This window comes from Panicum virgatum, chromosome 9K (assembly GCF_016808335.1).
Source record: "Panicum virgatum strain AP13 chromosome 9K, P.virgatum_v5, whole genome shotgun sequence".
Classification (NCBI taxonomy): domain Eukaryota; kingdom Viridiplantae; phylum Streptophyta; class Magnoliopsida; order Poales; family Poaceae; genus Panicum; species Panicum virgatum.
In genome coordinates, this window is record NC_053144.1 from 48076907 (window position 1) to 48087107 (window position 10201).

Below are 10201 nucleotides of genomic sequence, written 5' to 3' on the forward strand. Positions count from 1 at the left end.
TTGCCAAAACTACACCATTCTAAGCAGTATCTTGCAATCTTGCTAGGCTAATCACCGCTTCTTTTAACGCAACTTGCCTGATGCGATGGCGAACCTGCTCTGTCGCGAGATGGTAAAGCTGAATTAACTAGCCGGAGGCCCGCATGTTGTCGAGGGCAACTCCCATAGTAAAATCCAAAATGCACAGCGCCGACGCTGACCAATCAAGCTTGGAAAGGAATACTCTTCACTCCAAAGCCTCTGCAACGTAGCTAAAGCTTTGACTAAGAGCATCTCCAAGAGTTTGTCATATTTTACTTGGTATATTTTGTGTTTTGCCAACTTCTAAAAAGATATGCCAAGTAAAAAAAGAGCTTATCTCCAACAGTTTGGTATAATTCACTTGCCAAATCCAGATCTAACTTACATCAGGAACCCTAAGAGAGAAACAAAATTATATTTATGCCCTTCCACCTCTTGAAAACTTAAATCAGGAACCCTTCTCTGTTATTTATTTCTTTTTTCACCCTCCCACCTGACTAGAAACCACGATGCCAACCGCGCGCCGCACGCGTATATTTACGCGCTGGAGGCTGGTTTTTCCCAAGTTGCCAAAAATTGCCCAGTCTTTTGCCAAACTGTTGGAGGAGTATTTTTAACGTTTTTGCCAAAAATCAAAGATGACAACTCGATTTGCCAAAATGCTGTAGATGCTCTAAAAATAGCCAAAAGATTATAAAGACCGCTGATACAAAAATAATGTTAGCAAATTATTTGTGAAACCAACCGGCATAATATTTTACCTATTTGTAGGAAAATATTTCTAAACATATTGTTGGTTGAAGAATAAAATATTTGATTTTGGACAAACTTGAACACAACTATATTTTTAGAAAATAGAGAATAGTAGCACCAATAATTAATTCTTGGATAGTCATAGATTAGGCGAGTCAAGTTTGTAACCTTTGTGAGACTAGCCACTGGATCGGGAACATCTCCGGTGTGGCACTATTAGGGTGTTATCGTGTTACCAACTTTTATTACACCTCAATTTGTGCATATAAAATTCCAACAAAAATATGAATGGATAGAGCATGTAATCATCTAGCATCATGCAAAGTTTGAGGTTGAACAAAAATTTGTGCAAGAAGAAACAAAAAAGAGAATCTTGCACTTAAATAGTTACGGGTTCAACTGTTCATCTCAGATCCACAACCCGCTACTATTCATAGGCTGATTTCTCTTTTTTTTTCAAGGCACAAATTTCAGTTGTATCTCCAATTTTGCATAACAGTAGATGCTTGTATGCTCTATTCATTTCATTCATATTTTTTGTTAGAATTTTAGATGCACAAATTTAAATATAATTAAAATTGGTAACAAAGTACCTACCCGGTAACATTGAAAATATTGTCCCACTAGGCCGAACACGGTACGGCCTGGGTGTGTTTTGGAAGCGGGCCTTTTTACGCTATGCTCGCGAGTCGCAAAGGGCCGAAGCAGGCCCACTCGACAAGCAAGTAGCTACAGCTCGCCACGTCATCAATCCGTGGTTCTCCTTCCATACCAATCAGCGCCTGTTCTTTCCATCCAACGGTGCGGCACCACCTCCCACGGATCGACCCGCATCTCCCCGTCCGCGCAGCCACGTCAACGATCCGCGCCCGGCCACTCACCCAATCGGCGTCCTGCCCACCACCATCCCACGGATCGCTCCCCTTTCCCCGCCTCCTATAAAATCCCGCCCCCATCACTCCCAATCCCATCTCGCCCAAAATCCCCAAATCTTCCTCCTCCCAAATCCTTCGAATCCTCCGCGCCTCCGGCAAGCTCCAGGTCGTCGTCGCAGCAGAAGCTATGTCGGGCCGCGGCAAGGGAGGCAAGGGCCTGGGCAAGGGCGGCGCCAAGCGGCACAGGAAGGTGCTCCGCGACAACATCCAGGGCATCACGAAGCCGGCGATCCGGCGGCTGGCGAGGAGGGGCGGCGTGAAGCGCATCTCCGGGCTGATCTACGAGGAGACCCGCGGCGTGCTCAAGATCTTCCTCGAGAACGTCATCCGCGACGCCGTCACCTACACGGAGCACGCCCGCCGCAAGACCGTCACCGCCATGGACGTCGTCTACGCGCTCAAGCGCCAGGGCCGCACCCTCTACGGCTTCGGCGGCTGAGCCTGGCCGCCCCCCGCCCGCGCCCTGTGGGTCGCGTGCAGGCACCTAGCTAGGGTTCCTGATGGGTTAGAGGAGTTGATGTGCTGCGTTCTGTCCTGTGCCTAGCTGCGTTGTGGTGTTGACTTAATAGTAGGTGTTTATGGTTGTAATGGTGAATTGGAAGCCTATCAATTGAATGAATCGATGTTCTGAGGCATGATTAGAGTTCTTCGTCCATCCTTCCCGAATTGGCCATGGCTTCGCTCTTGTTCAGGCTTGTCGGGTGATGTTTTTGGGAAATTTGCAAACTCCGTTGATGAATTTTAGCTTCGACTGACACGGTTTGCTGTTTTATGTCCCAATCTAGCTTGGATAGCAATCTCCAATCGGAGGGAGGTCAAAATGGGTACAGGACTAGTGGTCAACGGAATCGGGCGGAAGATTTGGTAGAGCGAGTGGTTCCCCTGAGACCGATTTGCTTCCGTCGTGATGTCAGGAGACGCGTGAGCACTACGGCAATTTGTTCAGTTCAAAATGTGGCCGGCGTTGGTGAGGGACGATCGCGCTGAGATCCCCGGGAAGCAGTGAAGTGCAGGCCGAAAGCCAAATTTGAAGCCAACGAAAAAACGGAATATCTGAAACCCGCGATTCCATTTTCGGTGCGTGCTTCACACCAGCTTCGAGATCCGATTGAGATTTTTTTTCTCTCGAGACTAGAGCCTGGCGAGTGGCGAAGTTTTTTTTTACGCCTCTCATCTAGTACAGCTGCAGCGGTGAGGTTGAATCACACTTGAATTCGCTGTAACAAGAAGCAGCAGTATTTTTCTTTTACAGTCTCTCGCAGCAAATCAGTATCAACAACCAGCCACAGCAACACACTGCATAAATGGAAATGATAATCTCAAAGCCCAAATCTGGAGTAGTTTAGAGCAGGAACACACAGTATAAATGGAAATGATAATCTCAAAGCCCAAATCTGAAGGAGTAGTTTAGAGCTGGAACACACTGCATAAATGGAAATGATAATCTCAAAGCCCAAATCTGAAGGAGCAGTTTACTAACCTTTCTTCCAGGTGCCAACAAAGGCCGGACGGAGCAACCGACCCAATCCAATCCCTCATCCACGCCGGGCGCCCCACGCCCCCGTCGTCACCGACGCCCACGCCCACGCCCCCAAGCGGCGAGGCGCCGGCGCGCCCTCCCGTCCCCTCCCCACCCGCTCTGCCGTTCCGCTGTTCCCATCCCGCCGACCCGCCCCGATCTCCGTCCCCAACCCCACCACCCCCACCCACCAACCCACCAAGCGACGCGACGCGACGCCCCTCTAACCTCCCTCGCTTCCGCTCCACGCCGCCCGCCTGCCTGCCCGCGCAATCCCGTGCGGCCCGCGATCCCGCCCCACGGCGGTCCAGATCTGGTGGCGCCTCGCCGCTCGCTCGCGCGCGCGCTCACGGGGGTGAAGCGCAGGCCGCCGCCCGGTCCGGCCGGTCGATGGTGTCGGCCGCGGCGCAGGCGGGCGTGGTCGCGGCGTGCGTCGTGCTGTTCGTGCCCATGGGGCTGGCGGGGTGGCACCTCAGCCGGAACAAGGTGCTCTTCTTCTCCGGCGCGCTCTTCGTCTCGCTCGCCGTCGGGGTCCACCTCTCCCCCTACCTCCCCTCTGTGCCCCACCTCCTCGCCGCCTCCTTCTTCCTCCCCGGCCCCGGCGCCGCGTCCTCCGCAGCCGACTCCTCCGGGTCCTCCTGCGTCCCGTTCCTGCACCGCGTGTCGTGGTCTGACGCCGCCTCCGCCGCCGCCAAAGGCTTGGGAGGTGGGGCCGCGCGGACGTGGTCGTGGCCGCCCTCGCTGGCGTCCGCCTGCGGGTTCGCGCGGCTGTCGCGCGACGACGCGTCGCTGCTGCTCAACGGGTCCTGGGTGATGGTGGCCGGGGACTCGCAGGCGCGGCTGCTCGTGCTCGCGCTGCTGCGCCTCCTGCTCGACCCGGCCGCGGCGGCGGCGGCCGAACCGGAGCTATTCCGCCGCCACAGCGACTACCGCGCCGCGGTGCCGGCTCGGGGCATCTCCGTGGACTTCGTCTGGGCGCCCTTCGAGAGCAACCTCACGCGGCTGCTCCGCGAGGATCTGCGCCTCGCGCCGCGCGTCCCCGATGTGCTAGTCCTCGGATCTGGGCTCTGGCACATGCTTCACGTCACGGACGCCGCGAGCTACGGCGATGCACTGGCGTCCGTAGCCGGTGCCGCAAAGTCGCTGCGCTCGCCGCTACCAGTACCACCACCGCATATGTTCTGGCTCGGCCTGCCACACCTAGTGAACCACATGCTCAACACAGACGCCAAGAGGGCACACATGAACGGCACCATGCTGCGCGCCTATGACCTCGAGGTCGATCAGAGGGGCCTCGTTCGTGGTGATGGCGGCCCATTCCTACTGCTTGATGTGGGGAAGCTCACACAGGGGTGTGGGCAGCAATGCACGGCCGATGGAATGCATTATGATGGCGAGGTGTATGACGCCGTGTTGCATATCATGCTCAATGCATTGGTGATTGAGTCACAACAAAGGATTTGAGTGGGTGGGGGTTCTTGACCAGGTTTGTCCCCACCCCCTGTTCTTTTGGTCCGTAACAGTACACGGGTAACTAAATTGTTGTGAACTAGGAAGGTTCTTTGATTCCTTCAATGTTTGGGTTGCTTGCCAGAAGTCACCCTTGGATTGCTCAACCGTAGATTGTAAAATAGGAACATCTTAGAACCACACTGTTATTTGCTGAATGGCAAACCGAGCTGGTTGTACTGTATACTTTTTGTTGAGAAATAACTAAGACGGTGATTCTGACATGTAGATTGTGGGATACTAAGAAATAGTTTCCAATTTGACAATAGGATGTGTTTTCTGTCTTCGCTGTGGTAAATTCAAAAGCTTCTCTGAATCTCGCAATGATGCTCCCAGCCTGGAACCATTGAGTTAAACCAATTTTGATAAATGATCTATCTGTACATGTCAAATTTGAGATCAACTGGATGGTAGCTGTACTATTCCATCTTAATATAGTCAAATACCTTTCATTGCTAGTTCTAAGATTTGTGCTGTTCCGGTCTCTAAGCCTATGACTATGCTGCATGCTGAATGGTCGTTGAACAGAGTGTTGCAGTGACCATACTGTATGTAAAGGTTATGCCAAGAGTGCAACTGATGGTTCTAGAAATGCTTAATGCTACAGCAATGTGCCACTATAGTCCTCCTGTTCTACAAGAAATAAGAATTAGTTACTGCTATTATAATGTGTCACTACTGTTCAGAAGAATGAAGATGTAGTTATTTTTTTCTTCAGTTAGCCTCTGGTCTTCAGTGCATACCTTATGAATAATTAGCTTCAGATGAGATCCTTAAATGCCTCCTAGACAAAACTAGGTTTTCAATGGATCAAAAAATGTCTTACAATGAGCTGCAGACATTTGGAACTCATTACATTGTATTGGGAACCTTGCTTTCTCTTTTCTGCTTTATTCCAATATTTAGTGTTCTCATTTTGTAAGCTGCAAACTAGTGTTACTGGAATCTATAACTAATTGAAGCAGATGCTCCACACTTCATCCTTCCTTCATTGCTTGAGAAAGTACTGCAGAAAAATCCCAATGTGCGCTCGTCCTTGTTGCAGGGGTTCATCAACAAGGTACTTAATTTGTATTTTGCTTTTTTTACAAGCTATTTCTGTATTATATAATTCTGTTAGCAATCTAACACAGTATTTCCATTGAATTGTTTGACTCACTTTGCTCAGCCTTTCAGTTAGTATAGGTAATCAATATGTTTCTGAAGATATTATTTGTCCTATATTTAGCATATAAAAACAGGTGGTAATATGATAAAAAAATGTGGTAATCAGATAATGTCATAGTTATGCTGCTTCAAGCAAGCACTGAAATCTGCCATGTTTCTTTAGCGAGCATTGTTTACTTTCTGTTTGGATCGTTGATCCATGGTTTATTTGCCCCTTACATCATATGGTGCCCTAAGTTATGTCTGATAATGTGGTACAGTTTGGTCTTGAGTAGATCAAGCCCCTTCCGAATTTGCTACAGATGGGGGTATGACACTACATATACTGTTCGTTTTATACTAAATCGAGAAAAGGGAAAGCAATAAGTCGACGAAAGGCACTTAAGAGCCTAGAGGTAGTTCTAATGTTTCCAAGACTCACCAAGATGGAAGATGAACAGTAGTGTATTTTTCATGTCTGCTTCACAATTTCTGGTGTTTGATCTCTAATTCTGGTTTACCCTGCTTGGTCTAAATCCACTTACAGGATTTTGATGTAAGAAATTCGTGTGACCATGTGCATGCTGGGCAGCAGCAACAACAACAACATAGCCTTTTTTCCCAAACAAGTTAGGGTAGGCTAGAGATAAAACCTGAAAGAAATAAGTTCAAGGTTCAGGCACATTGATAGCTAGTCTCCAAGCGCTTCTATCCAAAGCTATCTCTTTAGAGATATTCCAATCCTTAAGGTCTTTTTTAACCGACTCATTCCACGTCAGTTTAGGTCTACCTCTATCCCTCTTTACATTATCGACCCGCTCAAGAACCCCATTACGCACCGGCGCCTCAGGAGGTCTTCGTTGTCAACCAGTCCGCCCGCGCTCTCCTGCGACTGCAGGTGCAACTGTGCAAGTGCAAGTGCAACCGGAGGCGGCGTAAGTGTATCTTGTCCCGAGGCCGTCAGGAACTCAGGACGGGGAAAAGGTCTCTCCGGCGGTTGGGTTTAGCCGGCAGCAGCGGTGCGGGCGCATCGTCTGTGCGGTGCGCCGGTTGCCCGGTGCTTCCGCTTGGAACTCCAAGCTGTAACAGTGAAGGCTCGGCGAAGTTTTATCGTAGTACTGTGTATGAATTATGATATTGCATTGCTCTGATGCCTTAGTTTTAAAGCCAATTCATTAGATAGTATCAGCGTTATTGGGCCCCTTTGGGAGGGCTCTGGACGGCGGCTCCGGCTCCGTGCTACAGTGCTGCGGCACTGTGCGGCACTGTGCGGCACTGTAGCACGGAGCCGAAACGCGCCGGCTTTGCCTGAGGAACGGGTGAAGCTGCTGAAGCCAGGTTTCACTGGCTCTTCCGGCTTCGCGCTACAGTGATGAACAGTGATCTACAGTGTGAAGCCGGAGCCGGGGAGAGCCCTCCCAGACTGAGGGCGTCTTTGGCAGGGCTTCACGGCCGGCTCCAAACCCAGCTCTAGCCGGAGCCCTGCCAAAGGGTTGAAAATGTTGGTGCTTCAAGTATGAAGCTGCAGCTGGAGCTGCAAACGGCTTTCATACGAGCGACGGAGCCAGTGAAACAAGGCTTCTCGCGACTTCATTCGAGGCCCACGTCCACACCCTCCACGTGCCCATCAACTTCCAATTATTTACAGCGATTTTGCCACTCCCCCTTTTCCCGTCTCAGGAGCCCAAGCGGATGGCCGGCGTGGGCCGTGGCAAGCGGCGGGGGCCGGTTCTACGGCAGCAGCCTCCCGCGGCTGCGCTTCTTCCCGGGCGACCGCGTCGACCCGCTGCCGTCCGTCACCGAGCCGCTCCTCGCCTGGGCGCAGGAGGCGCACTGGTCCATGGGCGGCCTCGGCGTCAAGCGCCTCCGCCTCCAGGGCCGCATCGAGGGGTCGCCGCGTCGCTCGCCGCGCTCGGACGACGGAGCCAGCGACGGTGACTCCGACGAGGAGGAGGCCGTGGTGCAAGAGCGGATCCTGAAGCGGGAGGTCGTCGACGACGACGAGGACTCCGACAGGTCCGACCAGTCGGAGGAGGAGGAGGACGACGAGTCCCTCGCCACCATCGCCACCGCGTCCAAGAGGAAGCGCGCGAGGAAGCTCAGCGACGAGTTCGACCGCATCGCCGCGCAGCAGGAGCTGGAGAAGAAGCAGAAGGCGGCGGCCGGAGCTCGAGCGGCGGCGGGCGCGGTCGGTGGCGGTGGGCGGCGGCCGGCCCTGCGGGAGCCATCGGATGCGGGTGTGGCAGGTGGCGGCGGCTGGCCCCGCGGGAGCCCAAGCAGCGGCAGGTGTGGGCGCGGTGGGAGTAGAGAGCGGCGGTGGTTGGAGCAAGGGAGCAAGGAGATGGCGGGCGGGGCCGGCTGCGAGCTGCGCAGGAGGGCGGGCGACAGCCGGTGGCAGAAGCTTCTCCGCGCGATGGGGATGGATGAGGCAGACGGTAGTGGATAAGGAGAGAGAGAATGGAAAGAAAAGGAAAAAAGAAATAGAAAGAAAGGAAATAAATAAGAAGAGTGGAAAATTAAAAAAGAAGGGTATTGTGGTCATTTTACACTTTCATTGTATTTTAACATCTACATGAAGCTGTTGTGCCAAACGTTTCTCTAAAACGGCTTCAGCTCCACGAGAGAAGCTGCTCCATCTAAAGAGCCAGAGCCGGAGCTGTTTTTGAAGGAGCCGGAGCCCTGCCAAACACACCCTGAAACAAGCCCACTATATGTTTTTTTGTAATCAAATGTTACTCCACGTGAATACACGTGCTGTCCATGAGCACTCAAAGGTCCAATGTCTGTAAGCTGTACCAGTTTGGCAAGAGATTTTCTTTTTCAAGGCATTTTGCAAGAGGAAAGAACGAGAAGCAAATGCGGCTGTTCTCTGTATAGCTCTAGTCAACCTCTTCATAGCTAAGTGCCCTAAAATGAACTCTTTATAGCAGGTGCAAATGACGTTATGCCGAGCTCTATTTTTGGTCTGTTTGATTATTACAATCATTGCATTATGAAACGAAAAGTCAGGTGCATTATGAAACGAAAAAGTCATCAAGAGTAGATTATGAACTTTAGTCCGTAGCAGTTGCACAATAGTTATAATTGAAATTTTGTTTAGTAATCCTGCAGTATAGCTACTGTTGTAGATTAGCACACGGATACTTTGGAATTTAAATTTGTAATACAACTATTTGAGAACTAAACAGATATTAATTTGACTAGTTGGTAAACACTTGGTGCCTAATTGGGTATTGTTTTAAGAAATCGTAGTATCAAGAAATGTAGTTTTTGAAGTACAGTTTAGAAAAAAGAGGTATGTGCAGTGGAACTAGCTAAGTAGCACTATATACCTTGGACTACCTTAAATTTTAAGATTTTCTCTTTCACTAATTAATAATTTAATAAAACTTTAGCACAAAATAAAGACCATATTGACACATATACTAGTTAGGACTACCTTAAACTGAAATTCTGGTTCCGCTACTGAGTATAGGTGGAGTTTTAAAAGCTCCAAAAGACTGTAGATTGATTGAACTACCAAATTTGTAGCATCAAAATAACCTACCTCTTCTCCAAACTGAAAATTTTCACAAAATTATAGCATTTTCTAAAATTCTAAAAATATTTTGCACCCAAGCAAGACCTATACTCTAATTTAGCGTTTATAAATAAAATATACCTCATAGGATGGACGAAGGACCAATTGTATTTCATAATCATCATGATAGAAATTACGATTGAAACTTTGATGCTCATATTTACTTAATCGTGAGAGGACATTATACCATTTCTCAATAACACATGCAGAGAGAAACAAAAGTGATGAATCATGTCAAACTCTCAAATTGTCACCCTACCGCACACACCTCTCGAAATCTCCATTATGTTGGAGATGAATTTTAGACAGATACGTTCAGCAGACTTAGGGATTGTTCATGAGTGTTTCTCCCAAAATAGCTTTACTAGTGAAGTTAAAACCGACAAAGTTAAAAGAGCTAGCTTAACTTAATTTCTAGTTTATTTTAACCTAAACTTATAAAACAGCTACTTATAAAACGGTTTCACGTTACAATAATTTAATTTGCAGGAAGCAGGAGAAATCAAATCAGAATAAACCGTACCAAATATTCTTAGGTGATGCTAAATTTTGCATAACCTCGGTTGCTGCAAATACAACGCCTCTTTAATGCCCCAACAAATGCTGAATATATTACGATTAGGCCGTGTTTAGATTAAAAAATTTAGCCTAAAATCCATCACATCGAATGTTTGGATACTTGCATGTAGTATTAAATAAAATTTGTTTACAAAACTTATTATGCAGATGAGTTGTAAA

At 49.2% G+C, this 10201-nt stretch overlaps 3 protein-coding genes across 3 annotated transcripts; all 3 read left to right on the top strand.

Moving 5' to 3' along the window:
* The first annotated feature begins 1727 nt into the window (after positions 1-1727).
* Positions 1728-2355, top strand: LOC120651837 (histone H4). Its single transcript, XM_039929474.1, has one exon. The coding sequence runs from the start codon at positions 1837-1839 to the stop codon at positions 2146-2148; it is 312 nt and encodes a 103-aa protein (XP_039785408.1). The 5' UTR covers positions 1728-1836; the 3' UTR covers positions 2149-2355.
* A 1033-nt stretch (positions 2356-3388) lies between these two features.
* On the top strand, positions 3389-4965 carry LOC120651836. The gene has a single exon (XM_039929473.1). The coding sequence runs from the start codon at positions 3619-3621 to the stop codon at positions 4690-4692; it is 1074 nt and encodes a 357-aa protein (XP_039785407.1). The 5' UTR covers positions 3389-3618; the 3' UTR covers positions 4693-4965.
* A 1650-nt stretch (positions 4966-6615) lies between these two features.
* LOC120651839 lies at positions 6616-8740 on the top strand. Its single transcript, XM_039929476.1, has one exon. It carries the CDS (start codon positions 7400-7402, stop codon positions 8327-8329), a length of 930 nt encoding a protein of 309 aa, XP_039785410.1. The 5' UTR covers positions 6616-7399; the 3' UTR covers positions 8330-8740.
* The last annotated feature ends 1461 nt before the right edge of the window (positions 8741-10201 follow it).